Here is a 22,290-nt window from a genome sequence, read left to right on the forward strand (position 1 = left end):
TGTATTGTGTAGTGGAGCTACATAAGTGTTACTCTCCACTTTCTGGAGGATCGAGTTTTGAAATCAGTGGAATTAGAGTATGATAGCTAAAGAGATAGAGAAAACACCTGTCTCTGGATTACATCTTCAAACTAAGAACAACCGTGGCATGGCATCTGTGCCAGGGAGACGCATCTATCAAGCATGATGACGTATAAACGTAAGATAGTCTAGCTAGCTACATTTTCAGATATTACACATTTCTAATTTTGACAGAAAGTGGTTTCATTTCAAGCTAAAGTTTACTGTTAGCTAGCTAGCTAACTTTAGCTGGCTCCCTAGGTAATGTTACGTGTATGACGTTATTATTCGTATCCCAGAGCCGTTTGCTTTGCTAGTTAGAGCCTAATGTTAGCTAGCTAACATTGAACCTGGTTGGTTAGCTCCCAGCAGATTCATGCAGGGTAGTAACGACATGATTTGGCACTATGTTCAATGTTGTTAAACTAGTTAACGTTAGCTGGCTGGCTCATTAATAACTAACGTTACCTGATGTGTGTGACCTTACACGTTGTTTACCTAGCTAGGTTAATTGTTTATCTAGCTAGCTAGCTACATGTCTTAAGCTAGTGTACAACACCTGTTGAATATAGCTGGTGTCAGTAAACATCGGCAAAAAAGCGCAATGAAATTGTTGCCAGCAGAGCTGGTAAGGCTGTTTTCATGTTATCAAGAGGTAAGCAAATCATCGGCCAGAGCGTCAAGTGTGCGCTCTGAACACTCCGAGAGCAAAACGAGATGGGTGGGGATAAAGTTAAGAGGTTGTGAATGATGCTGAATGGGTGTAGATAAAGAGGAGCTCTTCACTAGATAGCAAAATATTCAAAGGTTATTTTCTCAAAATATTAGTTTACAAGTTTATCAACTTCCAAATCAGAATTTACTTTCCCATTGTTCCTCAAAAATGCAGTGTATAATATACAATTTTGTAGATCTAAGTCTCTACATCTATCCAATATAAAAAAACACCATTTCAAATTTTGCTACATAAGTCCAAATCCAGGTGGCGTCACAGATACATCTCACCATCAACTGTTCAGAGAAGACTGCGTGAATCAGGCCTTCATGGTTGAATTGCTGCAAAGAAACCACTACTAAAGGACACCAAAAATAAGAAGAGACTTGCTTGGGCCAAGAAACACGAACAATGGACATTAGACCTGTGGAAATCTGTCCTTTGGTCTGATGAGTTCAAATTTGAGATTTTTGGTTCCAACCGCCCTGTCTTTGTGAGACGCAGAGTAGGTGAACGGATGATCTCCGCATGTGTGGTTCCCACCGTGAAGAATTGAGGAGGAGAAGTGATGATGCTTTGCTGGTGACACTGTTTTAGAATTGTTTTAGAATTACTGTTTTAGAATGACACTTATTTAGAAATCAAGGCACACTTAACCAGCATGGCTATCACAGCATTCTGCAGCGATACGCCATCCCATCTGGTTTGTGCTTAGTGAGACTATAATTTATTATTCAACAGGATAATGACCCAACACACACCTTGAGGCTGTGTAAGGGCTATTTGACCAAGGAGAGTGATGGAGTGCTGCATCAGATGACCTGGACCCCAGAGTGAAGGAAAGACAGCCAACAAGTGCTCAGCATATGTGGGAACACCTTCAAGACTGTTGGAAAAGCATTCCTCATGAAGCTGATTGAGAGAATACCAAGCGTGTGCAAAGCTGTCATCAAGGCAAAGGGTGGCTACTTTGAAGAATCTAAAATATGTTTAACACTTTTTTGGTGACTACATGATTCCATTCCTAACTGACCTAAGACAGGGAATTTTTACTAGGATTAAATGTACGGAATTGTGAAAAACTGAGTTTAACTGTATTTGGCAAAAGTGTATGTAAACTTCCGACTTCAACTATATATATTGATTTGTTTAACATATTTTAGCTTACTACATGATTCCATATGTGTTATTTCATAGTTTTGATGTCGTCACTATTATTCTACAATGTTGAAAATAGTAAAAATAAAGAAAAACCCTTGAATGAGTAGGTGTGTCCAAACTTTTGACTGATACTGTATATACACACAAAAAGTATGTGGACACCCCTTCAAATGAGTGGATTTGGCTTAAGCCACACCCGTTGCTGACAGGTGTATAGAATCGAGCACACATTCATGCAATCTCTATAGACAAACACTGACAGTAGAATGGCCTCACGGAAGAGCTCAGTGACTTTTTACGTGGCACCGTCATAGGATGCCACCTTTCAAACAAGTCCGTTCGTCAAATTTCTGCCCTGCTAGAGCTGGGTCAACTGTAAGTGCTGTTATTGTGAAGTGGAAACTTCTAGGAGCAACAACGGCTCAGCCGCGTAGTGGTAGGCCACACAAGCTCACAGAACGGGATCGCCGAATGCTGAAGAGCGTAGCGCGTAAAAATGGTCTGTCCTCGGTTGCAACACTCCAAACTACCTCTGGAAGCAACGTCAGCACAGGAACTGTTCATTGGGAGCTTCATGAAATGGGTTTCCATGGCCGAGCAGCCGCACACAAGCCTAAGATCACAATGCGCAATGCAAAGCGTCGGCTGGAGTGGTGTAAAGCTCGCCGCCATTGGACTATGGAGCAGTGGAAACGCGTTCTCTGGAATGATGAATCGCGCTTCACCATCTGGCAGGCCAATGGACGAATCTGGGTTTGGCGGATACCAGGAGAACGCTACCTACCCAAATGTATAGTGCCAAGAGTAAATTTTGGTGGAGGAATTAATGGTCTGGGGCTGTTTTTCATGGTTTGGGCTAGGCCCCTTAATTCCAGTTTGGGAAATCTAAATGCTACAGCATACAATGACATTCTAGACTATTCTATCCTTCCAACTTTGTGGCAACAGTTTGGGAAAGGCCCTTCGCTGTTTCAGCATGACAATTCCCTCGTGCACAAAGCGAGGAAGCAAGGAAAATGGTTTGTCGGGATCGGTGTGGAAGAACTTGACTAGTCTGCAGAGCCCTGACCTCAACCTCATTGAACACCTTTGGGATGAATTGGAACACTGACTGCAAGTCAGGCCTAATCGCCCAACATTTGTGCCTGACCTCACTAATATTCTTGTGGCTGAATGGAAGCAAGTCCCCGCAGCAATGTTCCAACATCTAGTGGAAAGCCTTCCTAGAAGATTGGAGGCTGTTATAGCAGCAAAGGGGGGGGGGACCAACTCCATATTCATGCCCATGACTTTGGAATGAGATGTTCAACTAGCAGGTGTCCACATACTTTTGATCATGTAGTGTACATACATTGCCTTCAGAAAGTAGTCACACCCCTTGATTTTCCCCTACATTTTGTTGTGTTACAAAGTGTCATTTAAAATTGATTTAATTGTATTTTTTGTCAACAATCTACACAAAATACTCTAATGTCCAAGTGGAAGAACATTTTGTACAAAATTCATAAAAAATAAAACACTAATATATCTTGATTAGATAAGTATCAACCGCCTGAGTCAATACATGTTAGAATCACCATTGGCAGCGATTACAGCTGTGAGTCTTTCTGGGTAAGTCTAAAAGTTTTGCACACATGTATTGTATAATATATACAATTCAAGTTGGTTGCTGATCATTGCTAGACAGCCATTTTCAAGTCTTGCCATATACTTTCAAGCTGATGTTAGGCCCCCCCCTGAGGGGGGCCTAAATGTTCCTGAGGAACATTTAATGTCGTCTTGGTAAGCAACTCCAGTGTATATTTGGCCGAGGGTTTCCGTTAGCCGGTAATAGCTGGCTTTTGTCCGAAAATAAATAAATAGAAAAGCCGATAAATAAAATTGACGTGATCCAATTGTCCGGGAGAAGACAAAAAACTCCCATTGCGAAATAATGCTTTTTAGCCTATTCATTGATGGAAACACCAGTGGATGTAAATACATTTGACTGGTCATGCTTATCGGTCTATAAGATAATTTAGCATAATTTAGTGGAATCAAAAATGGCGCCTGTGTACAGTACATTGCCTGCTGATTTTCTATAGGCTATGTTTCAACTTGTCAATATTCAAATTATTTTCTAACAAGTTGTATTTTCTAACAACAGTTTGAATTGAGGTGTGTTCCGCCTCCTTATTAATTCACATAGAAGTAGCCCATTTCACTGTTGCGGACAATTTATGTTCAAGGCTTTACTGAGCAGGACAAAACTTCTCTCTCCGACGAGAGCCCAAGCACTTCCCCAGTGTTTCCCCAGATCAAGTATATAGACAGTTGCACACTCTTGCACAAACTTTTTCTCCCTTGCACATTTTCTGGCTGGCGCTCGCATTGCCTTCATTGTTGTTCTCTTTACAAATATTAACTTGTGCATTCCTATTAAGTGCCTTATTTTCTGTATATCGTGTTGTCGTTTCTATTGTAGCATTTCGTATGCATGTACGGAGCATAATGTATTTACTGTTTTATTCACAGGTTTTCAAGTACTGATGACAAATCAGGCATTCTGATTCTTGCATACAGTGCATTCGGAAAGTATTCATCACATTTCGTTACGATACAGCCTTATCATTCTGTCAGGAGAGGATGCCTGGTTATTCTTTAAAAGTGCTTTGCTCACCATCTTAAATAAGCATGACCCATTCAAAAAAATTTTAACCAGGAACAGATATAGCCCTTGGTTCACTCCAGACCTGACTGCCCTTGACCAGCACAAAAACATCCTGTGGCGTACTGCATTATCATAGAATAGCCCCCGTGATATGAAACTTTTCAGGGAAGTTAGGAACCAATATACACAGGCAGTTAGGAAAGCTAAGGCTAGCTTTTTCAAACAGAAATGTGCATCCTGTAGCACAAACTCCAAAAAGTTCTGGGACACTGTAAAGTCCATGGAGAATAAGAGCACCTCCTCCCAGCTGCCCACGCACTGAGGCTAGGAAACACTGTCACCACCAATAAATCCACGATAATTGACCATTTCAATTAGCATTTTTCTATGGCTGGCCATGCTTTCCACCTGGCTACCCCTACCCCGGTCAACAGCCCTGATACAGTGAATTATAAGTGAAATAATCTGTCTGTAAACAATTGTTGGAAAAATGACTTGTGTCATGCACGAAGTAGATGTTCTAACCGACTTGCCAAGACTATAGTTTGTTAAGAAATTTGTGGAGTGGTTGAAAAACAAGTTTTAATGACTCCAACCTAAATGTATGTAATCTCCCTCACTACCTTTAATATATATTGTGAATTGTTCAAACCTCTGAAAAACATTTATATTAAAAAATATATTACTTTTAGGCCATATCACCCAGCCCTACCTCAAACTTGTAATTACTAGTGGGAAACTCGTCTCTCATCCTAAGCACCCACTTCTCCCACACGGTGACCTCTGACATCACCTATTATGGAAATGGCTTGTACAACAGCATTTTCGGCAGTTAAATGCAAAAACAAAAGATGATCTATTCACGTGTTTTTTTTAGCTCTATAATTTGTTTACAAGCATGATAGCTGTACTTTTAGTTTACAGATTGTTCACCATTAGCCAATCAGCATTTCTAAACGATTTCAAATCACATCAATGCATCCTGGGTTTGAGCAAGATGGTGCCCACAGACATGGCAGCTCTGCTTCTAGCTCTTAAGCACAAGCATTTCACTTCACCCACAATAACATCTGCTAAATATGTGTCTGTGAATAGGGCTGTTACGGTGACTGTATTACCGCCACACCGGCGGTCACAAGTCATGAAGGCAGTCAAATTCCACATGGCCGTTTAGTTACGGTAATTAGGCTTCTCCAAGCTCTGATGCTGCTGATGGCCAAATTTGCTAACTGCCTGGTACTCCGCACTCTATTGTCCCTCTAATCACTCTGACATCAAAGCAAATGTAATTGAAAATCGAATCAAACACTTAATGAGAGCCCATGAGCTCATGTTGCGCAACATTTCTATAGGCTATGCAATTGCGTGAGAAATCAAAGTGTTGGCTTCTATTAAAAAGAGGAGGATCCTATCAGCTTTCTATAGGCTAGGCCTATTATATTTATATCTCAACTTTCCTAATATTAAGCACATTGCTTCGCATTACAACAGGAGTATAGCCTACCTGGCTGGCATGAAAATGAACCACAGGAAAAGCGTCCTCCATTTGCTATTTAAGTGCATAGATGACATGTATTTTCCCCCCCGTTTCGAGACAGGTGCATGATAATGGTATATTCTAAATCAAAACAAATTTAACACATATTATTTAGTATATGTAAAGACAAGATTAAATTAAGAATAGTCTGATGGGTGACAATATTAGCCTATCACTTATGAATTATATATTGTCACTTGTGAATGATACCCAGTATAAGGCAAGAAACAATGCCTACCTTTTTTTGGGGACTTTTTCAAATCATAGTCCCACACCTCGTGTAGCCTAGCCCACCTTTTGATAAGGTTTGTATCACAACTAAAGTGGCCAAATAACTTCTTAAAATTAAGTACATTAATCTGCTTTACAATGGATGTAGAGCCTAACTTGAGTATCAACTTTGGGGAAGAACATTTTCACTATAGAAATGCACCTTTAGGGCCTCCCGGGTGGCGCAGTGGTCTAAGGCACTGTGCCACCAGAGACTCTGGGTTCGAGCCCAGGCTCTGTCGCAGCCGGCCGCGACCGGGAGGTCTATGGGGCGACGCACAATTGGCCTAGTGTCGTCCGGGTTAGAGAGGGTTTGGCCGGTAGGGATATCCTTGTCTCATCGCGCACTTGTGACTCCTGTGGCGGGCCGGGCGCAGTGCACGCTGACCAGGTTGCTAGGTGTACGGTGTTTCCTCCTCCTCCGGGTTGGATGCGCACTGTGTTAAGAAGCAGTGCGGCTTGGTTGGGTTGTGTTTCGGAGGACGCATGGCTCTTGACCTTCGTCTCTCCCAAGCCCGTAGGTGAGTTGTAGCGATGAGACAAGACAGTAACTACTAATAATTGGATACCACGAAATTGGTTATTATAATTATAATAAATTATAATAAAAGCATTACATGCATAATCGCATTTGCGGCCACTTTTGAGAATGGTGTTTTCCCGCTAATGGATCATTTGCGCTTATAGCCTACTGCCTGATGCGCATTTGCTTGGCTTATAATGTGAATAAATAGCATAACAGTTTATCAACATTTTAAGCTAAATGTTCTGATCTGTTGGCCGGTAGGGCCGGAAGGGATATCCTTGTCTCATCGCGCACGTTAGCCTCATTGTGTATTTTTTTTTTTTTATGCTAGTGGTTGTATTTATTTGAGATCTATCGCATTCCACAACTGTCCAGGCTATGTATGGAACATTTCTTTCTCGCACAGAATAGGTCAACATTTGTACAATGGGGGATAGTAGATTGACATAGGCTAGTGCTTTTTCTGTTTGTTAGCCCTACTCATCTTGTTGGCTGATGAGTCTGTCTTCACTTGTAGCCTGTGAGAAAGTCCCGATCACGTGACGGAGAGCCATGTGAGTGAGAGGTGCTTCGGAGCACGCAACACGCAGGGAGAATAAGAATTAAAAGTATTATATTCAGCCCAAGAGCACAACGGCCACTGGCCGCCTAAGGTATGGATTCTTTTAGGGGGCATTACAGACACACAAAGGGGATGCCGCTGGAAGATTCGAGCCATTATCAAGTGCTTGTCAAATTGTGATTGAAAGACTGATGAACGGTGTACAGCCTGCACAAAAAACTAAGCAGAGCTCATGCCTTTCATGCAACTTTTTTCAAATCATCATTAGAGTCGCATACGCAGCCTTAGAATTTATTAAAATGAAAACATATAGCCCAACATTTGTATGGCAACTAAAATTACATAAATAACTCTAAATTAAGCATATCAGAGTACCTGTTTCTTTGTTAACCACTCAACACAGAATAGCCGCATGTGTGCACTCCCTCAAAAACTTTGTGGAGAAAATATATTTTCTATTTTATTCAGCTTTGTTCAATTGCATTCTTCACACTATAAAATAATGCCATGGAATTATAAGCAAATCTTGTCTGCTAAATGAGTGTAGCCCACAGCCATATGGCATAGCCAGATCAGGACCTAACATAAGGACAACTCAGAGTATGCTAGTCTGTACTGGTCCCGTGTGGCTCAGTTGGTAGAGCATGGCGCTTGCAACGCCAGGGTTGTGGGTTCATTCCCCACGGGGGGACCAGGATGAATATGTATGAACTTTCCAATTTGTAAGTCGCTCTGGATAAGAGCGTCAGCTAAATGACTTAAAATGTAAAAAAATGTAAATGTACTTCTGAAATAGACTACATTCTTTATACCTGTCTAAAATAAATAATGGATTTTTTTGTGAAGGTGTAGGCTATATTACATGGATTTAATAGACTTTTTAAAATGTAGATGTTCCAAAGGTCTGCATCAGTAGGCTATGTGTGGAAGCCAGGAGATGTTAAATGTGTTTATGTTAATTAACGGTCAATTACCGTGATTTCATGACCGACACAGTGACCAATAAAATTTCATTTGAACTGGTATTTACGACTTCACAACCGGTAAATTCCCACCTCCCACATGGTCTCAAACGCAGCATTAGAGGGGAAACTTGAGAGGCCCAACATAAGAATCCGGTTACAAAAGACAATGCTGAACATTGTGAATGCTGAACATTGGAATGGCATTTAATTTTCCCGCTGTACCGAAACCGAACTGTGACCCCAAAACCGCAATACATAGCAAACCATGGTTTTGGTGAACCGTTACACCCCTACCGTCTAAGCTTCCCCTAAAATCACACGCTTACTGTCCCAGGCTACCCAAGAGTCCCTGCTCCTCTTCTCCCTCCCAATCTCTTATGATCGAGCCCTCACTCCACCACTCACCAGCCGCTCTGCTAATCAGCCCAGCTCTCACAGCATCTGAATATAGCAAAGAGAGAGCCCAGCCCAGTGTCACATTACACATAACGTACACTGCGCTATAGCTCTTACCTCAGGATATTAAACCATTCAGCTCAGCCGGCCACCTTGAGCTGGTGGCAGGGTGATTCCTGAGTGTGTCTGAGATCAGAGAGAGGGGCTGTAAACAACTCCTTATTTCGACTAGAAGGGCTAAGAGAGGTGTCCCTTGACCCCCATCTAACCCCCCAACCCACCCGTCCCTCTGTGGTCTTTCAGAGCCTCTCCAATGATGGATGGTATTTATGAGGCAGCTCAGTCTTGGCAGCACTGGTTGGGCACTGATTTAGAGGCTGTGCTGTTGGCAGATAGCATAGTACAGCAGTATAGGGACACAAACACACATTGGAAGGTGACACAAACAGGAAACAACACCTATGTTTTTAATTGTCACTCATGTACCGTAAATATACACATTCACAGAGTCCTGACCTGTATTATAGAGAATCTGACTCTCCACACAGAGTTGGTATCTGATATATGACCCTGACCACAACTGCCCTTGGCTTGCAGGAACACTCAGTGAGCTGAGTGAGGAGCAGTAAACTTGATATCCCACCCCTGTGTGAGTCAGTGTGCACGAGTGAGTGAATAGGTGGAAAAGTGATTGAGTAAGTGAGTTGATGTACAGGACATTGTCAGTTGACAAATGTCCCAATTCTATTGTAAACTTCTATTGTGAGGGGGTAAATGGGTCATTCCATGAAAAGGGTGTCTTTTGTGTCCCTTTGATATTTTAGGTAGAAATGATGCACCAATYTTGAATTTTAATGAAATGAAGTGCCTTTTAATTTATACCACATCGAGAATTCAATAAGTCCGATTTTTTATATAAATAAAGGCTTGCTAAAGTGCCAAAATTCAGCATTTCGTCAACACTGTGTCAACTCTAGGAAGATTTCAACCAACTTATTCAAATAAATCCTCGAAGTTTCACCATAATTGTAAAGGTCTAGTTATTTTGTTGTTTTGACAAAGTCATTTCTGAAGATTACAAAACATTATGGACACCTGCTCTTTCCATGACATAGACTGACCAGGTGATTCCAGGTTTAAAGCTATGTCCCCTTATTGATGTCACTTGTTTAATCCACTTCAAATCAGTGTAGATGAAAGGGAGGAGACAGGTTAAAGAAGTATTTTAAGCCTTGAGACAATTGAGACATGAATTGTATATGTGTCCCATTCAGAGGGTGACTGGGCAAGACAAAATACTTATGTGCCTTTAAATGGGGTATGGTAGTAGGTGCCAGGCACACCGGTTTGTGTCAAGAACTGCATTGCTGGTGGGTTTTTCACGCTCAACAGTTTCCTGTGTGATCAAGAATGGTCCACCACCCAAAGGACATCCAGCCAACTTGACACAACTGTGGGAAGCATTGGAGTTAACATGGGCCAGCATCCCTGTGGAGCGCTTTCGACACCTTGTAGAGTCCATGCCCTGACGAATTGAGGCTGTTCTGAGGGCAAAAGGGGGTTTCAGATCCGACTAGGCGAAAGAAATTGTTTGCCATGTTTTGTGTTTTGGTAAGGGCTCAGAGCGACGTCACACACTAAAGAAGGCTCAACCAATCACAAGGGGTTCATGAATATTTGTGCCACAATACCATTCAAGTCATTGGACCGATAAGCATTTTTCGCACATCATGTCCAAATCATCCATAAGTATATACAATTGATTGTGAAGTTTAACAAAGCCACTTATAGATGATTTGAACATGCACAAAGGATCAGTCCCATGACAACAAACACATGGATGATGTCAAGCCAGGGCCAACTATATTACACTTCAAGATTCAATCATAAAAGAACGTATCATAGATAGCCTATGTGTTGCTTTGTTAGGAAAAATATATAATAATGTTTGTCCTACCTTATCTCTTTGTGGAAGACTCTTTGTCACAACAGCACTGCTCCAACAGTGAGAGACAGAAAGTTCTAGATAGCTAGGGTAAGAAACTGCACAAACTAAACTGTTAAGTCACAACGAAAACTGCGCTACAGTGCCTCTCCGTGGCAATAAGAAACTGTCACTTATTATGTCACTTTTCAACAGGAGTGGAAAACACACGCGTGCAGTTACACAAACTGGCATATATGCAGAGGAGTTAAAAGTGGGAGTCACTCCCTGATTCTCCAATCACGTTTTTATCCTTCCTTTCTTACTGAGATAGGAGAGAGGGGCACATCCTTGTAGTAGGTCAAAGTCCATGGGGTGATAAACAAGCTGTTATACTGTACGGTACACTACAGTATGGAAACCAGAGGGCCAGGGCGAGGAGAAAGGGACACCAACAGCTCTACTGATAACCAAGGGTTTGCTTAGTGATGGTTAGTTAGGATAACACTAATCATTCTCACCTACCATAAACTGGTCATCACTATAAGCCTAACAAAAATGAGGTGTTGGGACGTTATGTAACAACAACAGATTTGAATATTTAAAACCATAGTATTATGAGAATTAGGCTAGCGTGTTTTTAATGTGAACATTAAAACAATGGAACAAGAGATGACAAAAGCAAAAACCATCCAAATAAAAATCCTAATTTGATCCCACAGCTGCTTTTAAAAAGCTGGAAGTGTATGACAACAGGGGGAGAGTAATGATATGCTGGATGGAGTGTTTTTCCCCCAGCCCCCTGGGGAAATACTGTAGGACCTTATTCGGAAAGTATTCAGACCCCTTCCATTTTTCTACATTTTGTTACGTTACAGCCTTATTCCTCATCAATCTGCACACAATACCCCATAATGACAAAGCGAAAATAGGTTTTTAGAAATCCTTGCAAATGTATTACCTTATTTACATAAGTAGTCAGACCCTTTGCTATGAGACTCAAAATTGAGCTCAGGTACATCCTGTTTCCATTGATCATCCTTGAGAAGTTTCTACAACTTGATTGGAGTCCACCTGTGGTAAATTAAATTCATTGGATATGATTTGGAAAGGTACACACCTGTCTTTATAAGGTCCCACAGTTGACAGTGCATGTCAGAGCAAAAACCAAGCCATTAGGTCGAAGGAATTGTCCGTAGCACTCCTAGACAGGATTGTGTCAAGGCACAGATCTGGGGAATGCAGCATTGAAGGTCCCCAAGAACACAGTGGCCTCCATCATTCTTAAATGGAAGAAGTTTGGAACCACCAAGACTCTTCCTAAAGATGGCAAAACTGAGCAATTGGGGGAGAAGGGTCTTGGTCAGAGAGGTGACCAAGAACCCAAAGGTCACTCTGACAGAGCTCCAGAGTTCCTCTATGGAGATGGGAGAACGTTCCAGAATAACAACAAACTCTGCAGCACTCCACCAATCTAGCCACTCCTCAGTAAAAGGTACATGACAGCCCGCTTGGAGTTTGCCAAAAGGCACCTAAATTACTCTGACCATGAGAAACAAGATGATCTGGTCTGATGAAACCAAGATGTAACTTTTTGGCCTGAATGCCAAGCGTCATGTCTGGAGGAAACCTGGCACCATCCCTACGGTGAAGCATGGTGTTGGCAGCATCATGCTGTGGGGATATTCTTCAGTGGCAGGGACTGGGAGACTAGTCAGGATCAAGGGAAAGATGAACAGAGCAAAGTGCAGCTAGATCCTTAATGAAAACCTGCTCCAGAGCACTCTGGGGCGAAGGTTCACCTTCCAACAAGACAACGCAGGAGTGGCTTCGGGACAAGTCTGTGAATGTCCCTGAGTGGCCAAGCCAGAGCCCGGACTTGAACCTGATCGAACATCTCTTGAGAGACCCCCATCCAACCTGACAGAGATTGAGAGGATCTGCAGAGAAGAATGAGAGAAGCACCCCAAATACAAGTGTGCCAAGCTTGTAGTGGTATACCCAAGAAGACTCAAGGTGGTAATCGCTGCCAAAGGTGCTTCAACAAAGTACTGAGTGAAGTGTCTGAATACTTGTGTCAATGTGATATCAGTTTTATATTTAATACATTTGCAATAATTTCTAAAAACCTGTATTTGCATTGTCATTATGGGGTACTGTGTGTAGATTGCGAAGGAAAAAAGCAATTTAATCAATTTTAGAATAAGGCTATAACGTAACAATATGTGGAAAAAGTCAAAGGGTCTGAATACTTTCCGAATGCACTGTAAATCACTTCATACAGTATATTTATTGGTTGAATGCAGAAATCTGCTGGCGTCATATGCTGCAGTGGTCTGATGAGGCCCCATTGGAAGGCAGCTGCATTCAGGCAGTATGTAGGCTAGGGATTCATGAGACAGAAAAACGAAATGTAAACAGAAGAAGGGCTTTACCATCAGAACAAATCTTATCCAATAATATAGGCCTAACTACAAAAAAAGCATGTGTACGCCTGTGAATATTTGTATCAAACAAAAAAGCACTTAAATAATGCCATCTTGCAAAGCATAATAGGGGGGCCAGAGTGTGGCCTATAAAGTAACATTCTGTGTGTTTTCCACAACAATCAATTGGCACCTAAAACTGTTTCACGTCCAACTGCATGAGTGCATCCTTTATTGTAGTAATTTGGCAGTTAAGATCTCCCTAACTAGATGCTGTGTGTGCCTCCCTTCACCATGACAGTTATTTGGTGTGTGAAGCTCTAAAATGGGTGGATGTGCCTCCTATGGCAGAGGGTGGGAAAGGGCTCAGCCAAGCGGCTAATCGAGGGGACTTAAATGACTGCACTGGAGGAGAGAGCTCTAAGTTATTTATTACTGCAGCAGAGACAGGCTACCTCAGCACAGTGTGCACACACACACACCACAGCCCGAGTTTCCTTGTGAGTTACTGCCTCTGTGATCCACTAGCCTGGCTGCATCTCTCCAGCCATTCAACATTCATGCTGGCTAATAGGATGGTACATTCAGAGGCTGCTGAAAATAGATGCTCTGGTGACAACAGCACACACACAGCAGTATGAGTTGTTAGTTGTTTAACTGGGCAGGGTTCTTGGCACAGAGTTTCTGTGTAGGCTACTGTAAGTGCTAGCTTAGTGCTGACTTCACTCTTTATGTTGTGCGAAGTTAAACAGGCTTCACTGCTTTAAAATGCCTACCAAGTACTGATCAATTTGAAACTTAACATATGAAATTTCCCTCAATAACAATGAAGTTGGTGTCATGTACTGTAGGCTTAGGCGGTATACCATATACAGTATCCCGGGGAATTTTGAAATACCGACGGTATGATTTTCAATACTGTCAACAACAAAAAATAAAACAATACATTTTTAGTTTGGGGCGCCCTAAAGCTAACTTATCTTAGATTAGTTAACTATCTATGATGTGCCAAATAAATTATCTCCAGCTCAGGGCTCCAGCAATGCATTTGGTTTGATTACTTGCTAACTAAGTGGATAGCTTTTAAGATTAAGCTTCTTGGTTACAGCAGACAATCAATCCCCTCCTGGATCAAGAACCCTTCTACCTAAATTAGTTTTGTGTGTCAATTATTAGACTTTTTTAATCCTTTAAAAAAAATATTTGTGAAAAAATAGCACCCCTTGTGTACACTGCCGGAAATACTATATACTCCGGTATAGTACAGGAAAGGTATTTATATTTAACCGTTATTTAACTAGGCAAGTCAGTTAAGAACAAATTCTTATTTACAATGACGGCCTACCCCGGCCAAACCCGGTCGACACTGGGCCAATTGTGTGCCGCCCTATGGGACTCCCAATCCCGGCCGGATGTGATACAGCCTGGATTCGAACCAGGGACTGTAGTGACACCTCTTGCACTGAGATGCAGTGCCTTAGACCGCTGCACCACTCAGGAGCCCATGAAGCAGTGTGTCTGCTGCAGTCATTTAAGATGTGGCGCTGCGCTATGGCAAAATCATTGCCGCCACGCACCCACAATATGGAACACTATCAAATATTTCAACCGAGGCACATTTTCAAGATGCTACAACAGTCCACATTTACTTTTCCTCTGCAAACAAAACAAGTAATGACTAGAAAAATCAGACAACCCCATAGTAGAATACTTTATCTAAAATATTCCTCTCGAAGCGCATTCAAGTAAAGAGTGCCATAGGGAGGGAAACATGCATTCTGACAAGCAGTTAATGCACAGAAGTTATTGCATTCATGGGGACAACAGCAGTTTTAACCTTTCACGAGCCTCTACCCCGGGTCCGGGATCACCCCCCACCCCCCCCACACACTGATTAGCATAGCTAGCATAGCTTCACAAGTAGATAGTAGCATCTAAATATCATTAAATCACAAGTCCAAGACACCAGATGAAAGATACAGATCTTGTGAATAAACCCATCATTTCTGTTTTTTTTTATGTTTTACAGGGAAGACACAATATGTAAATCTATTAGCTAACCACGTTAGCAAAAGACACCACTTTTTTTACTCCACCAGTTTTTTACTCCATCAGTAGCTATCACAAATTCGGCCAAATAAAGATATAAATAGCCACTAACCAAGAAAAAACCTCATCAGATGACAGTCTGATAACATATTTATGGTATAGGATAGGTTTTGTTAGAAAAAAGTGCATATTTCAGGTAGAAATCACAGTTTACAATTGCACCGACCATCACAACTCGACTAGAATTACTACAGAGAGCAACGTGTATGACCAATTTACTCATCATAAAACATTTCATAAAAATAGACAAAGCATAGCAATGGAAAGACCCAGATCTTGTGATTTCAGACAATATTTCAGATTTTCTAAGCGTTTTACAGCGAAAACACAATAAATCGATAAGTTAGCATACCACATGTGCAAACGTTACCAGAGCATCGATTCAAGCCAAAGAGAGCTATAACGTAATCATCGCCAAAATATATTAATTTTTTCACTAACCTTCTCAGAATTCTTCCGATGACACTCCTGTAACATCATTTTACAACATACATATAGAGTTTGTTCGAAAATGTGCATATTTAGCCATACAAAACCGTGGTTATACAATGAAAATAGTAGCAAATCAAGCCTCAAAATGTCGGACGTCATCTTTCAGAGTGATCTAGTTTAATCGAAAGCTAATCATATACTTGACTAAAAAATACAGGGTTGACAGGAATCGAAAGACAAATTAGTTCTTAATGCAACCGCTGATTTACATTTCTAAAATTATCCTTACTGTGCAATACAGGGTTCGCCAAGTGAAGCGATAACAAACAAAATGGCGGATTATGCGTTTAAAATATTTCGACAGAACAACGATTTATCATATTAAATATTTCTTACTATGAGGTGATTTTCCATCAGATTCTTGGGCAATGTATCCTTTCTTGGGTCTAATCTTCTTTTGGTCGATAGATGTCCTCTGTCCTTCGAAATGTCCACTAACATCGACGAGACCCCGAAACGTGCCCAAAGCTTCAAAGTGCACGACAAAGAAATTCCTCAAAATCGCACTAAACGGATATAAATTGCTATAAAACGGTTCAAATTAACTACATTATGATGTTTTTAACAACTATAACGAGTAAAAACATGACCGGATAAATATTACTGGCTAAACAACCATTTGGAAGGAGGCAAGTCCGATGTCCATCTTGCGTAAGACGCGCGAAGGGAAAGAACGGTACTTCCACGTTTTGTTGTTTTATAGTGGCTCTGATTGTGCAATCGACTCCATTCAAAGCGTGATGACGTACTGACACCCAGAGGAAGACGTAGGCAGTGTCGGTTTCTCCATAGCATTTACAGGCACCTTAAAACCGACCCCAGATCAGGGGTCAAAATTTCTGAAATCTGACTCCCTGTCAGGAAAAGTGCTGTAGAAGTAGTTCTGTACCACTCAGAGACAAAATTCCAACGGCTATAGAAACTAGAAAGTGTTTTCTATCCAATAATAACAATAATATGCATATTGTACGATCAAGAATTGAGCACGAGGCAGTTTAATTTGGAGACCAAAAAATGCTAATGCGGAACAGCACCCCCTATAGTTGCAAGAAGTTAATGGTCTTTGTTAAAAAGAGCGGGATCCCAGCTTTCCATTATTTATTTTTAAACTCCTAAATATGCGTAAACTGCACCATTTTCAAACCCTGAGTTTTTAGCAGTGGCATGGTTAATAAGCACTTTACCGCTTTGCAATTCGCTGTGAGTGCATAGCGGAGAGTGGAGCTAAATCTAACACGTCAATTGTAGGGTAACTTATGTTAAAACACGACCATACTTCAGAATCTTTTTGGGGTAGTGACTTACATTTTTMGGAAATTTTTAGATGAGCAAGAGTAATGCCAACCAAAGTGTTGGGGGAAAAAATGATGACATGAAGTGGTTACTGTGAGAAGTACAGGCAGGGGGCGTGTTACCCAGGTGGCGGTTTACACCAAGTTACCCTAACAGGTAGGCCAACATTATATTCACTGTGTTTATGCAATTTTTGGGGAACATAAAATGTACCAATAGGATGCTCACTAGTTAAAAGATCACATTTGGGATCTAGATAATGATTAGCCCAATAGGCTACATGCAGATAGACAACCCCATGCTTCAGTGTATTTATTTATAGCAACTATGCTGCATCAGTTGGGCTACAAGTGATAATGCTTATTGATAATAGTGTACCTGATAATATGGACCATGCATAGGCTATATGCATGGTCCAAAATGTTAAAATACATTTTACAAATAATTTGACCAATATGTTATTGGGCTCATTTCTGGAGGTGAAAATTATATTTTAGACGGCGCCAGCTTAATGTTATTAGACGTTCAAGCAGCAAAGCTGCTTCACCTTTATTTAACCAGGTAGGCCAGTTGAGAACAAGTTCTCATTTACAACTTCGACCTGGCCTAGATAAAGCAAAGCAGTGCGACACACACAACAACACAGAGTTACACATGGAATAAACAAACGTACAGTCAATAACACAATAGAAAAAATCTATATACAGTGAGTGCAAATGAGGTAAGATTAGGGAGGTAAGGCAATAAATATGCCGTAGTGGCGAAGTAATTACGATTTAGCAATTAAACACTGGAGTGATAGATGCGCAGAAGAGTAATGTGCAAGTAGAGATACTGGGGGGAAAGGAGAAAAAATATAAGATATGGAGATTAGGTAGTTGGATGGGCTATTTAAAGATGGGCTAAGTACAGGTGCAGTGATCTGTGAGCTGCTCTGACAGCTGATGCTTAAAGTTAGTGAGAGAGATATGAGTCTCCAGCTTCAGTGATTTTTGCAATTCGTTCCAGTCATTGGCAGCAGAGAACAGGAAGGAAAGGCAGCCAAAGGAGGAATAGGCTTTGGGGGTGACCAGCGAATTTAATCTAGGTAGTGCCTTCAGATTCTGAGAAAATGAACAACTAAGGAATTATTTTCACTTCTCTCATTGACTTCTCAAACCCCAAACTGGTCTGCTTGGTCTGTTTCGCAAGTGTTCCTGGAAGTCTTGTGATGTTGCCCCTCTGTGGCCACACAAACTCTGTGGCCACACCCTTTCAAGCAAATGCCATGCCAATTGGCCATATGGTGGCAATAACAAGTGATTGAAAATGCAAACTTTGAAAGCTCACATCTCACTACTCGTTATATTTTCATATCTTGCTATGATTTGTTCTACCTTTGTCATTATTACCTTAGGCCTATCATGTTTTTAGGTTATTCACAAACAACTTAAAACATTCTGAGAACTTCATTGTTTGATCAGGAAGTAGCGCGGTGGGAGAAAGCCAGCATAAAAACTGAAGTCGTATTCATATAAAATGGAGAGAAAATACAAAATTAGACACCGGCGTGTCCAGTCTAAAAAAATCCTAAATGGGCTTTGGCTATATGGCCCAGATTCTTTTGACATTGAGAGGAAAAAAAATCGAACATATTTTCTCACAGGATATTTTGCGCTTCTTTGGTGAAAATCTTAGCTCTGTCTACATTGTCACACATTCTGCAAACTGTTTATAACATATGTATTGAAATAGGTTATGCAGGCTATAGCAAAGGAATAGGCCACTTGGCATGGCCCTGCTGTGGGATGCCCAGTCAGCTCTTTACTGCAATGTGCCAAGCTCGTTGAAATAGGCTATGCATTGTCTGTCATATCACGATGTCACCATCGACGATGGCTGCCAATCATCTTCGATATCCAATACTATCGTAATATCACCCAACCCTACTTGGTACACATGTTCCAAACGCTGTCAAAATTGGTCCAAAATACATTAAAAGCATATTGCATGATCTGTTCGATGTGGAGTTCTGATATTTGGCAAGCATGGTAAGTAGTACAGAAGTAGCTCATCCTAGGGCAATGTGTGGAATTTGTCCTGATGGTGGCGCTATGGGGCCAAAGCTTGAAGCTCAGCATGGCTGCTTGCAGCTATATTTTTCATTCATTTTGGAGTAGAATGTCTGAGCTTCTCAGTTCTTCTACATAAAAATGCCCCTGTGTGTGTGACATAGCATGGCTTGGCCAAACAGCCAAAGGGGCCATTGTCATGGTGAGGGCTGTGATGAAATATAGGAAATAAATTAGCCCTATTGCTGTGCCCTATCCAAGCCCACTGGGGGAGATATGGAGGGGCTGGAAGTTGTGCTATCCCATTTCCAGCCAGGCTGTCCTCTAATAAACCGTACTGGCCACACAGAGAGGAGTGAGTGATTCAATTTGACATGAGTTTTGACAGATGCAAAACTTGACTATTGCTTACTTATCTGTGCTCCTCACTTACAAGGTCATAACAAACGTTTTCAGCTGATACTATCTTTCACAGTTCCAAAGGCCAAAACTGAAATGGGGAAAATACACTATACGATCAAAAGCATGTGGACACATGCTTGTCAAATATCTCAAATATATTGTTTTTGTTTTGTTGAAGAAGCAGAGGTGAGGAGCTTCATGGTAAAACAAATTGCAGTACCGCAGGACGTTGGTGGCTCCTTAGTTAGGGAGAACAGGCTCGTGGTAATGGCTGGAACGGAATTAGTGGAATTGTATCAAATACATGTGTTTGATGCCATTCCATTCACTCCGTTCTAGCCAGTATTATGAGCCATTCTCCCCTCAGCAGCCTCCACTGTGCAGTACATTTTCTGCTGTTCGATAGCGCAAGCAATGATATCCGAGGGAAAAAAACAGAGTTTGTCGTTTGCAGTAACTTCTTTGTTGTTGTAATATTGCATGGCAGTTTCACCAAGAAGGATTCTGGCTTTAAAGCTCTGATAAAGGAAAATGTTGTTGACCTCCTGCTATAGATCAAAATGTTTAGCTATTGGTGAATTAACAACCTTGATTAGACAATTAGAAACAATCAAACAAACCATATTCCATGATTAACCATGCATTTACTAAGCATGGTTGCTTTCAAATGGGAGAAAAATGTAGAAAGAAAAAAATCCCTTTTACAGTCCAACATCCTCTTCACACAGTCAGTGAAATAAAGGACAATTGAAAGTGCATGCAAAGCTCCCATTAGAACATAGGCCTAATCAACAAATGAATCCCCCCAAAAACTGGACTACCAGAGAAAGAAAATTCATATTTCCAGTTTTTCTTTATCTTTCCCATTCTACTGTAGTAACATTGAGTGCCTTCACACTACTGCACTAGCATATGTCCGTTCGACTCCAAATGCGAATCAACACCCCCCACTCCTCCCGTTTAACCCCCGCTTTCCCTTACTCCCCTCTCTGGGACCCCACTGCACCCGCACCCCTCCACTCACCAGGGCTGGTGGTGCTCTGCAGACTCCCCCTCTTGCGCAGTGGGGATTTAGACTTTCCTTGGCCCTCGCTGGAGGAGGATGACATCTTGCTGCCTGTGCTCCTGTGACAGCCGAAGCAGAGTGAGGCAGAGCTGCAGAACAGCCGGCAGAGGCAGAGAGGCGCAGCTGTGACGCTAGCGCTAGCTTTAACATTAGGGGGACTTTTGTTTGCAGCTGGATGGCAGGGCCCATGCAGGGCCTGTGGAAACCCATCTGCAGGGCTGGCTCCTCCCCCCGCATAGCCCCAGCCCCAGGTCAGCAGTCAGGCAACACGGGGCCCGGACACAACGCAGCCCAAGGCTTCGCCCTGCCACGCTGGGCCCCATCCTCCTCGGTTGCCACAGCAACCGTGGAACGAGCTGCCGAGAGCCAATGCAGAGAAAGACAACGGTGGAGGAGGGCATTGCAGTTCAGCGTTTTCAGCGCAGTAAAAGTGTGATAGGCAGGAGGCCCTGAGTGAGACACACAACTACACCACAGCAAACATGGTACAGGACAGCAGCACCAACGAGAGCACACGACAGAATGTTTTTCAGGTCTTCTAAAAATAGAAATTGATGACAAATATCTTAGATCGGCAGTGCCCGACTTGGGCCGAAGCGGAGTTCAGGCACTTCTAATTTTTGGGGAATTGTGTACTGGCTCATCTATAAAACAAAGTAGCCTATCGCTGTCCTAGTTTTCACACACCGAGATAATAAAGTTTGATCAAAGCGGAATGAAGGCGGGATCTGCATTGAATAGCAATAAAGAGTGGGCATTCATCAGCCTGAATAAGCATGATGCGCTGTTCCAAGTTGTCAAATGAGGGTTTGTAAAGGTCATGAAAAGTTATGGAAATTAGTTTCATATTTTTTTGTCAATGTAATTCATGAAGGCACACTTAAATATTATCAATCACTTAAAAATCTACATATCAGCGATCATCGGAATGACACTTCAGTGTGCGTCGGTGTGTGCTGCGTGTGTGCCAGTGCGAGTGTGCCGTTGCCTGAGGAGAGAGCGTGACATTTCAGCAGCAGGTATAAGATAATGACAGACAGACTAACTAGATCACCAATTCAAAATAAAACTTGCGAGCAGTGGTGGAAAAAATACCCAACTGTCATACTTGAGCAAAAGTAAAGATACCTTAATAGAAAATGACTAAAGTAAAAGTGAAAGTCACCCAGTAAAATTCTACTTGAGTAAAAGTCTAAAAGCATTTGGTTTTAAATATACTTAAGTATCATAAGTAAATGTTATTGCTAAAATATACTTAAGTTTCAAAAGTAAAAGTACAAGTATAAACAATAAAAAAAATACTTATATTAAGCAAACAAGACCTGATCATTTTCAACAACAACATTTTTTATAGTAAATTATTCTATAATTTTTTTACCCCCTTTTTCTCCCCAATTTCGTGGTATCCGATTGGTAGTTACAAACTTGTCTCATTGCTGCAACTCCCGTATGGACTCGGGAGAGGCGAAGGTCGAGAGCCGTGCGTCCTCCAAAACACAACCCAACCAAGCCGCACTGCTTCTTGACACAATGCCCACTTAACCAGGAAGACAGCCGCATCAATGTGTCGGAGGAAACACCGTACACCTGGTGACCGTGTCAGCGTGCACTGTGCCCGGCCTACCACAGGAGTTGCTAGAGCGCGATGGGCCAAGGACATCCCTGCCGGCCAAACCCTCCCCTAA

General features: G+C 41.8%; 1 protein-coding gene across 4 annotated transcripts in view; it reads right to left on the minus strand.

The window, feature by feature from the left end:
• LOC111967002 (AMP deaminase 2) overlaps nucleotides 1-22,290 on the minus strand; it is a 105,819-nt gene that overhangs the window by 45,711 nt on the left and 37,818 nt on the right. The window contains exon 1 of one of the 4 annotated variants that reach the window (XM_023991915.3): nucleotides 20,564-20,678. The exons of the other annotated variants lie outside the window; for them this stretch is intronic. Within the exon in view, the coding sequence (XP_023847683.1) occupies nucleotides 20,564-20,648 (85 nt within the window). The 5' untranslated portion in view covers nucleotides 20,649-20,678. Of the gene's footprint in view, nucleotides 1-20,563; nucleotides 20,679-22,290 lie in introns of those variants that run through there. 4 annotated transcript variants of the gene reach the window in all.

Source organism: Salvelinus sp. IW2-2015, linkage group LG1, assembly GCF_002910315.2.
Source record: "Salvelinus sp. IW2-2015 linkage group LG1, ASM291031v2, whole genome shotgun sequence".
Lineage (NCBI taxonomy): Eukaryota > Metazoa > Chordata > Actinopteri > Salmoniformes > Salmonidae > Salvelinus > Salvelinus sp. IW2-2015.